Below are 14,897 nucleotides of genomic sequence, written 5' to 3'. Positions count from 1 at the left end.
ACTACGATCAAGCCGAACAGTGCCGAACTGTACATCAGTTAAAAATACTTAAAAATCGCAAAAGCGTGGGTTTATCTCCTATAAAAATCTAAAATCTCAATATTTAACAGAGGAATCTGGTCCGTGACCGCAAACCCTGCCGCTGTATGACTGTGCCAGACGGAATCCGTGCTCCGGTCACGGAGGACGTACTGAACAAATATTTTGAATCAACTGATTCTAGTGATTCAGTTACACTTAAAACAACTGCTTTACAAGTCACTCATTTGTGTCGCATGTAAAACGAAGTCAACATAGTTTCAAGCAGCCGTGCAGTGAGGACTCCACCCATGTCGAGTAGGTACTTTTTTGTAGTGGAGATGCAACCTAAACCGTGCCGCGAGGCGACCCGGGACTATAGTGGAAAAGGGCCATAAATCCAGCTACCTTTTTTTTTATAGCTAATCTCTAGACGACTCTAGCCTGCAGTGATCCACGACCATCACTCTCTCTGACAGAACAGTACCTGCTCCCAAGACTGGCAGCCAGTTGTGCTACTAAAGAACACAACAAAGTCCAACATCTGTGAGGCACTGGTCTAAATTTAGATACATTTGAAGAGGAAGTCTTCCCCCCCCCCCCCCCCACCAAATAATAAGATACAAGAAGATGAGAGAAGGAGGAGAGCAGCTGACCATGGTGCCCTCTGTCAGACTTTTCCCTCCTCCTCCCACCTCATCACACTCTCTATCTGATGGCAGTGCCAGTTGTTTGTGCCGCGCAGGGCTGCCCAGGGCGTTACGAAAGAGTAAACACGGTCACAGCATGGTGCCCTTATCCTGCCAAGTGAAAGAGAGGCAACACATACACGAAAAACACACGCCCTGGACCATGCCAGGAGCAACAGCAACAGTGCTGCCAAATTGAGCAAGACATCTTGTGAAAGCGAAAAATAGTGACACAATTGTGAAGATCGATACCTTCACAAATAAATTGCCACATCACATAAAAAGGATGATTCTGTGCATTCTTTGCAGTGACTGCTGGTTAAAATTCAGTGGTCAGTGTGGTTGACACTGTGAACTGCAGCCAATTAAAAGCTCACATAGAGTGGTCCTGTTGCACATATATGTGAGTTATGGAGGTCTACTTACATACATTAACTTGTTTTTATGGTCTAAAACCTGCTAGTTACTGTAAACGAGCCGATAGAAATCTCTCTTTTCTCTTTCTCTAGTCAGCCGCGATATTTCAGACATAAATCTCACCCCCAGAAGACAGACTGTGTTGTGATTGGCCAGCCAGCGTAGAGCCTTTCCAACGGTCTTGTGATTGGCCAATACCCGGAAACGACATATTCAACACACCCGCTCTCAGAAGCGCAGCTCCCCCCCCTCTGGAACGGTGGATGCACTGCTCCTCATTATCAAAACATTGTTTTAACAATGTTTAAAAATAGCTTCTTCACGACTCCCCGCCGCAGTCACTTTTATGACTTTGACCCAGAGTCAGACCCAGAGTCAGAAGACACTGTCGCTCGTAAAACACCTCCACAACGGACGTTATTCTTCTGCGGTTCAATGACTAGTGCCCGGAGCAGGAGGATCTGCTGTTCAGGAGAACCGCTGTTTACGTAACCGGACCGGGTTTTTTCAGAGATCTCACTGATTACAATACAACACAGCGTTCTCAGCAGTGGCTGAACTGTTTGTTTTGAACCTTCAGGGCTTCGTCAAAAAAGGTAATGACGCAGATACACACTAAAAAACAGCGTAAATTGGAACTTCCGGTCTAGGTCCGCTTTAAGTGTTTGAACTGGTCAGGACACATTTCAGTGGACAGAGAAACTTCATAACTTCACAAGCACAGCCCGCTTACAGGTATTGAGCTGGGTTGCATTTGCAGTCTCTCAATCCATCATAGTATTATGTTGCACCATACTCTCACAGCGTATATACCGTCCTCTGGCTTTTGAAGCCTCATCTTCTTCACTCAAACGTGCCAATAAAAAGGGGCGAAAGTAGTACCTCACCATCTTCAAGACAAGTCGTTAAAGAAAGAGCTTCATACAGAGCCATGCAAGCATTTAGATTCTACAGTTATCCACTTTATGCATATTCAGTGAAAGGCAAACTGCTGAGTCATTCAGTAGCCTCTCCCCGTCACTGCCTCACAGAATGGGAAGGCAAAACAGGGAAGTACAGCAAGAGAGGTCAGCAGACACACCAACAAGTTCAGCACTGAATGGTGTTTTGGTATGTTTTGAAAAAGCTTCCTCAAGAGGTTTTTTTAAGAGATTGGTTGCTTAATGGTATGAATAGGAAGACAGACAATAATTCTTTCTGTACTGACTTCTATGGTGCTCATCACGAGTTCCTAGACATGGTTGTTACCAGATCAACTACATGCCCTAGGTGTCATCTTCCTGTGAAACCCAAAGTCGTTGACACCACTCAAGCATGACAGCTGAGCTTTTATGGTGTGGCAAAGACCTCGCTGCTCACCTTTCCCTCTGATGTGCTACTGTGGAAGCAAAGGAATAACCCACTGTTGGTCGACGTTGAACCCCACCAACAGTCAGAAAGATATCAAAGAGTGGGGCTTCTTTGTTTAAACACAGCTTTGTCCTTCTGTCCCTTGCCCTGAAGACACATAAGGCCAGCCAACAAAAACAGCATGACAGAACTTGTGCTCCTAATATACAGCTAACATGTTGTTGGCTATTGTGGTAATCTCTCTGAAACCACTTTCACAATAAAATGAACAGGTACTATACCAGGATTTGTGAAAACTGCTCTGCACACCAGCCTCCCAGAGGAGGGTTTACAAAGAGGGAGAGAACAAACCAACTCGTCTTCCTGCTACCAAGCCAGGGCCCAACTCCATCAAAGCAGGCCGAAGTTTATCTAAGCTTCAAATGGAAGCTGAAGCATTACTAGATACAGTTGCCTGCATCTAGTTGAAAACCATCCATGTGTATCAAGAGTACATTAGATTTTTGTTAGCTGTTGGTTTTATGGGGAAAACATATAGCACTATGTCAAAATGAACATGATTTCTTTCAAAACTGAGATAAGCGCTTTACAAAGTGAATAAGTATTGAGGAATTTGTTTATTCAATCAAATGGCATGGAGAACCATTCCCGTACATGTTTAGAAATCATATTTTGTTCGTAGAAATGTCTGAAATATAAATATGTTCAATTTGTCAACTTGTAAGACCATAAAATGCAAGAAATTGAAACCAAGGAACACCATTAATTGCAAAGTAATAAAGCATGCTTGTGTGGCTTTAACGATTAATCGCTTAACCAAGGTCTGGGAATGACTTGTCAGGCTCTGCTCAAGACTTAATCGTACACATCCAGTTCAGCAATAACAACCTCAGCTCCAACGCTGACATACGAGCCGTTCACCGACTGATTGACTGGAAACTTGACGTGTTTATGAATAAGTAATGCACCTAACACCATCCCTCAAAGGTTGTCATTTAAAAGCAAACTGGTGTGAACCACCGAGTTATTGTTCTCGGGGTTGGGTGCTGTGGTGAGCCAATGTGTGTACAGATACAGGGCTAACTGCCACTCACAACATGAGGTGAATTTGTAAAAAACCACACCACGTTACAGTCCACTGAAGGTTGGGCTGGCTAAGCCTCAGAAATCTTGGCCTGGGCTGTGCTGGGTGTGTAGTCGTGAAGTAACATCAGTGCCAGACACAATAAATTGACTGTTAATAGAGAGAGAGATCCTCACTGTAGTTATGATGCACAGAATGCCAACAGGAGCTCTCTTTGCAGTCCCACAGTAACATGCTGGTCAACGGTTCGTTCCCAGGAGGACGTGGACACTTTCTGACAGCTGCACAGCACTCAGGTCAAGCCTGATAAACAAACACTGTGGTGGATTACACAGCTACAAAAAAGACACCAAAGTCAGACTCCATTCTAGTCTAAAACGAGTAAAACAGTGACAGTATAGGTTAGTTTCTATTCCAGAGCAGGTGACAGCTTTGAGATGATGTCTGCTCATCTGTCAGTGCCTATTATCAGCACCACATCTGCAGCATGAGCAGCAGAAAGGGCCATCTGGGCTGAGACTGTGAGCAGTGGTGTAGGCTCTGTTGTGGAAATGGAAATAAGGCAGCGGGGTTGTGTGAGGACATGGCTGTAGTGTGCTGAAAAAAATCCCCAATGGTAACATCTACAAATACCTAAGAAGGATATTATTTGCTCAAATTGAAACTACAGCCACCACCCCACAATACTGCCACAGTTTCTCATGTTTTGCGCTCAGAACTGCATCAGTTAACATGTCAATAGGGTAAAAAGAGATTGATCAGTGATCAGCACCTCACTGAGACTCATGGAGTGAGCTCTGGCCAGTTAGACTTTAAAATGTGAAGTAGCCTATGTAGTCTATGAGGTGTTCCCTGCTTTCCTATTTTTGAAAGTAAAATACAGACATGGTCACACATGACACTCCAACACTACCACGATCATGAGAAATCTGAGCCGCAAAAATCATTGAGAAAATGCATTCCTACAAAAGGATCAAACAAGTGAATAGCTCATATAAGACACCAGAACACACGAGAGCCATGCAGGTGACATGGAACACTGCAAATAGACAAAGGTCTCTCATCACAGAGGAAGTTCAGGCTATAAGCGGCAATTGTGAATTCCCCTTCTCTATCTAGAATCAGACAGGTCACCTGACACTGCAGACGGATGGGGAAAGAAGAAGAAACAGCAACCACATCATGCCTGCTTCTCTGCAAACATTAAGCCTAATTAAAAGCTATTTTTTTGTAAACTTTCACTGAGGAGGAGACCCTGGCTCTCGGGGAATAAAACCCAACCCGCTCTCCCACTGATCCATGGTCAGTTAATGATCACACATCTTCTGGTTGTAAGATTCTGAGATGTTATGTAATATTTTTAATTTCACAAAATTTTAGGGAAAGTAAAAAAAACTTTTAAACAAAACATCTGAAGTCATATGTTGGAACTTGTGAATTGCTCTTTTCAATGTTTCACAGATTAAATAACCATCAATCAATAATCATTGATTTCAAAACTTAAAGTGCAAAAAATGAGACCTTCATGCCAACTTTCCATATTTTGTCTGTTCAAAGTACCCGAGAGTACCAACCTGAAACCTGAAAACCATTGTAAACGTCAACTCTAAAGTCCACACAAATTGGATGTTACAACAAGCAGGCCCTTCATGACTGGAATCTTTCATACCATTACAAGCATTACTCTCAAGATGCATGATAATGATAAGCTGCCTATACACCATTACATCACAGGTGATATGAGCTAAGTGTTCATTAGATCTCAGGTCAGGCAGCCTGAAAAGAGTACTCCACTTAGCTGCTGCAGTTTCCATTCTCTTGTTCATTTGCTCAGCAATACCAATCCATCACTCAAAAGCAAGAGGATTAAACATCTGTCAAAGCCTGCTCATTTCACCCAGCAGGAAGAGACGCATTTAGGCATTTCGTATCTCCTCCGAATGATTTAGCATCCTGTCTGATTTGCAGTCTGGACAGATGAAGGCACTGAGCTCTGAAAAAATAAAGAAAAGTAGTGCAACCAATACAGTTTTGCTTTTGTGTTCTTATATACACTCAACATAAATGTCCATATCATTATCTCTAGATCTTTATCTTCTTCCCCATTGGTAAATTGTCATAGGATTATCCACCATCCCTTCCCCCCACCTGCTAATGTCCTCTAGTTTACTCTCTTAACCAACCATTCCATCAGAAACACTCCACCCCGCTCTTTTTCATCTCTTGGCCAAAATTGTGTTGCGTCCCCTTCATCCGTCTCTTATGATCACCTTACCCTTCCCTCATCAGTCTCTCTTCTTTCATTCATTCTGCATCATCATCGCTCACTCTCTCTATATCTGCATATTTCTGCCCAGATCAGCTGCTTACACCATGCCTTCCTCTACTCCTTTCATCAAAAAGCTCCATCTCTCCATCATCATCCTCTTTATCTGCCTCCATCCATCCTGGCTGTGCCGTCCTTTAGCGTCAGTTATTCAGAGTTATTACATGGTTGGTTAACTCATTCACGGCCTCCACTCCACTTTTTCTTTTAGAAATGACACCACCTTATTTGAGATGAAGGTTCACTCTGTGAAATATTATTAAAAGATTATTTTTGCTTAGATGGAGAATGTAACTTGATATATATTGAGTATTAAAGGGCAGGTAGGTGCCTTCCTTTCTCTGGTCCTTCCCTTTCCTAAGCTTCTCTTACACCGAGACGTAACTGGGTGTTGCTTGTGAATTCCTAGCAGATCACTGAGCAAACAAGTTTAGATCTGAAAGCCGCACCAACAGCTGGGGCAAAGAAATAATTTTTTCATGTCGGTGACTCAGTGAAGAAAAAAAAAATACCAATTAGGATTGGCATCACAGAAAACTGATGCAACTTGAGACAAGTCAAGAAATAGGCACCAAAAGCAGGAAAACAAGTGTTAGTAGGAGGGAACCAACTAAAACTACAAGAAAGTATACATTGAGCAAACCACCAGAACTTCATTATTCTCTTACTTAAAACACAGGCAATGCATAGAAAATAGCATGAGATTCCATGAATACTTGTACATGTTAATCTCCACATATCTGAAAGAAAACATGGATGATATTTGTCAAAAAAAAGTGGAAAATCCAAGTTGGAAAACAAGCAAAACCAGTAGAGAACAAACACCACCAGCAGTTCATAATCTATGAGTAATACAGCCTTTTTTTTAAAGTCCCAACTAAAGTTTAGCAGGTGGAACTTTTGGTCTCGCTGTAACCGGGACTCATTTTAGTGACCTACCACAACCAACTACACTGGTGACAAGGTTTGGATAATGGAGAAGTTTCTGACAGGGGCAAATAGAAAACAGTGCAATGTTTCGCAAACTAACAACAAGCCAACATCAGCCGAAGTGAACAATAATTCACGACTACCAAAACCCAAGATGGGAAAATATGACACATAGCTCTAGTCTTGGATCTACTGTGAATGTGGTAGGAGATGACGAAAGACCTCTCAGTGCGTGCTTTCTCAGGAAGCAATATTGAGGTTATGTGTATTTGGTAAAGCAAAAATGTTATTTTCACAGCAAATTATTGAAAGAAATGTGAAACATTTATTCTAATATTGATGTCTCTTCAATAAATGTTATACTTGACACATTGTTACAATTTTGTGAGCGTCGGGGGGGCAGGTTCTTTCTTCCTGCAAAGGGTGGCCCAACAGAATAAGTCTGAGAGTAATCTAACCAAACTTTATTTGTAAAGTAGTGTCTCTGATTCCGTGCTAATCAACAGACCAGCCAATCGGACCAAACACAGCAGTGGCAGCAGCTGTTATAAAGGTTGAGGATTGCTTTATTATCTCTCAGCCAAAACGTCATGATGAGAGGAAACACCCCTGACAACAGGCCTCTGCCTTTTTTTTAACCCTGAGCTGCCCCTAAAATGTGAGCTGATAAGCAGTAAGAGAGAAAAAAGAACATTATCATTATCACAGTCAGAGACATTTCTGTGCAAGTCCAAACCTTGTGTTGTATAAAGACCCAATGTTCTCGTCATAAGATTGCCATATTAACCAACTGAGTATTCTTATTACAACTTTACACTTATCCATATGAATGGAGAGAGAAAAAAGTACAACTTGGACTGTGAATTATTAGTTGACAATATCCTTACCAGATAACCCAGTAACTTTAACATTGGATTGCAAATAGGGGGTTTAGAGCTGATAATTGGAGATGCATCAAAAAAGACCACCGAATATCAGTCTTCCCGTTTTCAAAAGACTCAACACCGAAACAAAACGACCGAAACAGGAAGTTGTGATCACGCATGCAAAAACCAGAACGCGCCCGTCTATTCCAGCTTAGAGTCTGTCCCGGATCAGTTTGGAACACCAATAAAACAGTTCCAACAAGATGGGAGTACACGGTGGACCAACACCTATTAAATGCTAGAAAGTCTCTTTGCACAAAAACGAAACTAGGCTACATAAAGCTCCCTGCCTCATGCACTTGGATCCCGTGCACTTAACTGGGAATTGATCCTCGTCATAAAGATCATTACTTGGATATGGGGATAAAACAGCGCTTCGAAAAATGATCCAGGCTGCGTTGGATATGGAGAGCCTGCTGGAGACGGGGAAGCACACAGTGCAGGAGCAGGGTCTTCTGATTTTTAGTTTTCAGTTTCGGCCAACAATTTTCATTTCAGTGCATCCCTACTAATAATATATTGGAGTTCTATGACGGCAGACTGGGATGGTGTGTCACAGCAGACATTTGGACATGTTTTAGCAAGAAAAGCACCAACAACATTAATGATCGTTCTGTACAGTTCGTGTAAGTCAGGAGATTATAACATTGACCTACTTTCCATTGAAATATTTCCCAAAAATGACATTTATTTATTTCCATCCACTGCTGTTAAGAGAATATATTTCACCAACATAAGCAGTAGGTGGCACAAAATGTAAAGTTCCCATCCCCACAGAAGATGAGGAAGGAGCAACTTGGTGACAATGAGTCCCCGTATATTATTGTAGTAATATTTGCTTCTTGCACCAAGTCGAGGAATGTGCAGAAGCTGAAGAGACATTTTAGTCACTAGACTTCTAAATCTATTCACTGAATCCTATTCCACTGTATTTATTCTTTTTAACGATATGCCAACTTCTTTATTATTATTTTGCATATTATGTTTGCACTCACTTATTTTTTTATTAATGCCCAAATTTAAAATGCACATAAACACAGGTTGGGTTGAGGGAAGCCCAGCATGCACCCTGAAACTGGGGAAGCTAATGGAACTCAGCCATCGTTGATTTGATTATTTATCTGGCAACAACTTCGATATATTAGCCCATCTCTTACGACTGATGTAGGAGCTTCAACATGAATACAGTGATCCATGACTTGAACTGGCTTTAAACAGTATATACGGTTGTCACAATCGTTTAAATGCACAGTTTAATCGAGCAAAGGCTGTAGTCTGACTGGGATAGGCAATCTTAGTTGTCTTGGCAGACCACCTGCCAAATCTGAGTATCAGACTGAGTACAATCAGACTTTTAACACGAATGACGTGCAAAATAACATAGAATGACAGATAATCATAATGAGCTTCTGTCACCTGCTACAGCAGGGCGATAGCTTCACAAGGCTTTAAATGCTGTGCACTTGGAGAAACGAATGTTCCATTAAATCACCCAACATCTGGGTAATATTTGCTTATCTTCCCGAGCACCTCACAGGTGACTGCACTTACGAGAGTTTAGCGTGACTTTTGGAACAGTAGTTCTCATAAACCGACGCACCTTGCCCAGGAAATAAACTCAAAGCGGGCACAGCCACCTTACTTAGCCAGACTGACAGGCTGCTAATGCTACGGCTATTTTGCTGTGTAAACCTTCTCTATAAATAAGTTTTCCGCACACATATATTCTTACGACCTAATGTTGGCGCTGTCGTCGTTGGCTGGTTACGAGGGCACAAAAATAACGCCAGCTCTTGAGAAACATTATGTCGGTTATGCCGTTGCAGCATGACACCGTTGCCAGCTCTGCTACCATGCTAGTATTGTAGAGCTAGCCTTTGCTAAGCAACATGCCAGCCGCTTAGAGCCAGATTAACGCGTCCAAATGGAAAAAGAACAGAGCCGAACCCGATTGTTCAGCTGCCTCATAGTGACCACAGGGGTGTCAGAGCCTCGGTGCACTGACTGACTGCGCAGTTTAACCTGTCAGTGGAGAGCAAGCTAGCTCGGCAGGTTAGCTCTCTGTACTCACCCCATTAACCAGTCCATGGTGCTGCTTGTAGCTAGCTTAGCTAACGTTAGCTGGCAGGGGTAAATCCACCAGGAGCTGGAGGCGAGCTCCTAGTCTATGTAGCCAACACACTCGCTGCCTTGGCTGCCTGGCCCCCCCGAGTCTCGTCGCTGTCCTCGGGGCCCGTGTCTCTCTTCAGATGCTGGGTCCCGGCCGGTGGAACGCAAACGCCGCTAAAACTTTGAGCGAGTGTCCTTGTTTTGGTCCTCAGTTAGCTCGGATCATTGAGTGGCAGGAGCTCAGTCAGATCAGCCTGTTAGCTGGAAGAGGCAGTGCAGCATTGAGTGACTTTGAGCACGGAGGAGAGCGAGGGGGACAAGCGGTGTGGGGTCCGCCCGGAGTGGCGGTGTCCAGTCTGCAGAGGGTTTGTTGAGGTGCCGCTGGTCAACCCTGTAACCTCTGTCATGAAGCCTTGTATGGCTGACAGCCTGAACATCCACTGAGGAGGAGGAGGCTGAGGCTGAGGCTGAGGCTGAAGCTGCTGCTGCTGCTCTCAGAGCGAAGTCTAAATCTGAGTCCGGAAGTAAACACAGAGCCGACCCACTGTGGCTCTCCTGTGCGTAAAATGCGTGAAGAAGCAGCGCATATGTGGATCTGTAATTTGTGTTCATTGTCTTAAGATTTGTTGTTTATGCAAAGTGTAGTGCCTTTGAAGATCTGAATCATTTTATTATCCTTTTCAGTTTCGTTCACATTTTTCACCTTTCATTGCATTACATTATTAAATCGTCAAACATAACAGACAGCAAAAAATAACATCTACAACTCTGCAATACTATTTACATTAGCACCTCACTTTACATTGTTTACTTTTCTGTTTTTCCTTTTTATGTATCTACTTTATTTTGTTCCACGCGTGGTGTAACATAGTATGTTGTGTGTAGGAAGTTAAGGTTTACATTTAGTCTGATTGTCAAGAAAAAACAATACACATTTTTTTTTTAATTGTCTCATGAAATTATTGAGATAAATCCACCAAGGGAAATAATCGCTTCTCATAAAATGTACACACATATATACAAACGCACTGATGAGGGGTCACAGTGGAGAATATAGTCTCTTTAAGTATATAAAGTGAGGTGTTATGACTGGGCAATCTGTAAAGTTATCATCTTGGACAAATGTTTCAGGATTTGTTTTTGTAAAGAAATTGATTGATTAAATGCAACCGTGTGCCACTGACACTGATAAAATAACAACATATCAGTGCCAGTTAATGAAGCTACCACTTGATTCAGCTGTTGGCCATTGGACTTGATGAGAATGAGGTGACCGGGACAGTGAGGGACAGGTGGAGGTCATTGGGTGCCCAACAGTAAATGAATGGCCCAAGGCTTATCAGTTAATATAGACTCCTGTCATTTTCACCACTAGAACACATAGCACACGCACAACCCCCTCAGACAAAAAAAAAAAAACCCAGTGAAATGTCCTTAGTGGCCACAGTTCTCAACAGAAAGGCACTCATGTGCAGTGATCCCTCTCTGTGAAGCCGTGCAGCCACGGTTACAGTTACAGTAATGAACAATATTTCACTGGCTAAATTATTATATGGTGTCAACTGTTTTTTTCACTCGTACCTCAGAGACAGACTGTTCCCTGTCAAAAGAAAGTGAGCTTTATGTGCAGCTGTTGATATCACTGTGTGCTCGCTGCCATTAACCGGTGACCTGTGTGCCACTCTGCTCTCTCCGTTGGTGTTTTATAGCAGCTGGCATCCATAATGCTGCAATAGTGCCTCCTGTAACCTTTACCTTTCCTTTACCTAAGGGAAGATTATAATCTCATTGATCTCATTGTTGGGGCCTGACGGTTGGTGTATTGGTTAGCACTCGTGCCTTTGCAGCAAGAAGACCCGGGTTCCTGGGTTTGAGCCCCGGAACAAGGGCCTTTCTGCAAGGAGTTTGCATGTTCTCTCCCGTGTGTGTGTGGGTTTTCTCCCGGCTTCCTCCCACAGTCCAAAAACATGCGATATGGGGATTAGGTGAATTGGTGACTCTAAATTGACCGTAGGTGTTGAGAGTGTGAGTGAATGGTTGTTTGTCTCTATATGTGGCCCTGCAATGGACTGGCGAACTGTCCAGGGTGAACCCCGCCTATCGCCCAATGTCTGCTGAGATAGGCACAGCACCCCCTCTGGTGGAGGATGAAGCAGTAGATAATGGATGGATGGATGGATCTCATTGTTCTGTGTCACTTCAAGAGTCAAATGATTAATCGAGAGAAAACTGATTCATTAAATTGCAGAACAAGTTGTCAAAAATAGATTTATATAGAACATTAAATAGAAAGTGGCTCAGAGATGTCATTATCATGGCCTTTTTTCAATTATAGATTGTTGATTTTTGTACAGGACTGTATGTCATCATACAATGAGCATTACAATGGCTTTTAAATAGCTAGTTCCATTCTACCTCCTCTATTTTCACTCATGTTCCTCTTTAAAAAAAACAACAACAACAACAACTATCAATCAGGCTGATGCAGTTTGCAATGATAGGATCAATGTGTGAAAAATTACTCTTGTCTGTCCATCTCTCTCTCTGAGAAATCATTGGAGCAACACATCAGCTCAAACACTTCTTTCCTCCCCCTTGTTTTTCTGTCTCACCCATTTTTCTTTTTTTTTTTACATTCCTCCCTCTCTTCTTCGCCCTTCCACGCTCCACTGTGCAATCCCCCCCCCCCAGGCTTCTATAAATAACAGTCGCACGCACGCAGGCACGGAGAGGGCATCAGGCACAGGAGCCCTGTTAACAGAAGGCAGAGCCACGCGATTGGCTCCGGTGACACTCCGGCGCCCAGCTGTTCTCCAATCAGTTCACGCAGGGGCGGAGTTAGAGTTATGAGTGACAGGGGGCTGATGGAATCATGTGGAAAGTTAATGTAATGCCTGTATCAGCCACATGGGGGCGGTGTGGGATGTTTGTTGACAGTAGGGCCTGTGCAAAGACGACCTCAGTTTTTCACTCACTCCCAACTTTTTCCTTCCTAATGCTTGATCCTTGAAGTAAGTAAGTAAGTAAATGTTATTTATAAAGCACCTTTCACAGATATGGAATCACAAATTGCTTCACATTGCAAGACAAGTAAAATACATAAAATGCTGATAGTTTTAAAGGGACACTGTGTAGTATTCGTGGGTTTATATGACCCAAAATCCACTTTTTATACATATTATGTGCTCCTGCGTTGTCTAGTCGCAGTATGCTAATATTCTTTGTTTTCATTTTGTAGTGTTTCACAAAGTCATGTAAAATAACACGGTCGCGGGCCGCTGCTGCATTGCCACGACGCCATGTTTCTACGGGAGCCTGTAAGGACAAACGCGAGAGAACAAATCAAGCGTCGCTTTACTTGTAGCGGAAGTCCCGCCTCCACTCTCTCCCTCGCCTCACGAACCTCATCTGCTGACGGAGCAGTTCTTTGTTGTAAATTTCAGCCTCTCCTCTAGATGGCACTATAAACTACTAACTTCACCTTTAACAAAAAAAACCGGGAAAACACAATAAAAAGTTTGAAACTGCCCTTAAGAGGCGACAATAGTGTATAGGCAGCAAAGGGAAAAAGGGAGAGCGTTCCACAGTCTAGTTGCTTCTGCTTTAAGTGAGCGATCACCTCGCGTTTTGAAAACGGGCCTTTGGGACCACAAGTATGTTACTGTTGACCTGCTGACCTTAGACTGCGGGCTGGGCTGAGAAGCTGTAGCAGGCCAGAGATGGAAAAGAGGAGTTTGACCATGCTTTAATCTCTAAAAGTTAGGGTCAAGATTTGAAACCGGATTATAAAATTCACTGGTAACCAGTGAAGGGAGGCAAAAACAGTTCTGGTTAAAAGCCTTGCGGCAGAATTCTGGACAACCTGAATGCAGTCAAGTGCAGGTTAAAAACACGATTACAATAGTCCAGACGTGATGATATAAAAGCACACATCTCCAATTACACCTGAGACACAAAGGGTTTCAATTTAGAAATATTACAGATTTTTACACAAGATGCCTCAAATGTGTGTCTTGGTTTTACAATATTAAAATAACAATATTAATATTTTTAGGACACATTGATATTGAAAACATGGAGAACTTTAATAACATATAATTCTGACGAAACAATGGCATAATAAACAACCTTGTGTTTTGACCGATTCGTCCAAAACACAAGGTCGTTGATTTCAGCATTGATTATGTAAATTTAAGAAGAGACCGATTGAGAATATTGAAGAAGTTCATGGTCAGCAGCTCATTGGAGACACAGTGGATCAGTTACTGCCTTTGACACTAATTTAGTTAGTTAGTTGTGAAAATCACAGCAGAATAAGATATAGGACATGAAAAGAGTATTTCTTGATATCTGTTGTGTGATGATCAATGTGAATTTTGGGCCAATTCCTATCTTAACCCTCAAACTCAACCCTTAATCCTAAATAACCCTCAATACTTGGTTTTGAGGGTTATTTTGTCACTTAGAAATGGGACACCCCTTAAATGCAGATACGTCTTCAGACTGTAGGGGGCAGAATAACGCGAAAGCTGCGTCCAGTCTGTCAACTCCAAAAAAGGAGAAGAAGAACACATTTACGTCACGATTATTTATTACGATCCGTTTGTCAGTCAAGTTATTAGGTTGTCAGTTAGTTATAAGATGATACTCATACAAATACCACAACCACGGACATATTCAGCTGACAGTTACCACACACCACGGCTTATTGAAGGGTAAACGATAGCAAACGATCGCGTGTGCACACCGGCCGACTATTGACAAAAGATCGTAAAATAAAAATAAACATTACGCAACAATGACGTCAGTAATCCATAATATGGGCCTAAACTAAGATAACATAATGGTTTTCATAATTTTTATATCTCTATTAACAAAGAAAATACTTTGTATCGCACTCGTTTCGCTGCTTTCGGCGCCATCTTTGTTATGGCAAAACACGCAATGCATTCTGGGTAGCCCTTGTTCCCAAGGTTGGTCTCGGAAAATCTCAATATTGAGGGCGATACAGCCCTTAAACTTGCCCCTCAACTTAATTTTTCTGAGAA

The 14,897-nt window shown here is 42.5% G+C and overlaps 1 protein-coding gene across 1 annotated transcript in view; it reads right to left on the bottom strand.

Moving 5' to 3' along the window:
• Nucleotides 1-10,092, bottom strand: part of mob2a (MOB kinase activator 2a) — a gene marked incomplete at its 5' end in the record, with an annotated part of 62,568 nt that extends 52,476 nt beyond the window's left edge. The window contains one exon of the mRNA XM_083894076.1: nt 9,812-10,092. Within this exon, the coding sequence (XP_083750202.1) occupies nt 9,812-9,828 (17 nt within the window). The remainder of the gene's footprint in view (nt 1-9,811) is intronic.
• Between the last annotated feature and the right edge of the window lie 4,805 nt (nt 10,093-14,897).

This window comes from Microchirus variegatus (genome assembly GCF_963457635.1).
Source record: "Microchirus variegatus genome assembly, chromosome: 8".
NCBI lineage: Eukaryota > Metazoa > Chordata > Actinopteri > Pleuronectiformes > Soleidae > Microchirus > Microchirus variegatus.
Note: the sequence above shows the minus strand (reverse complement) of the source record. Positions and strands in the feature narration are given on the sequence as shown.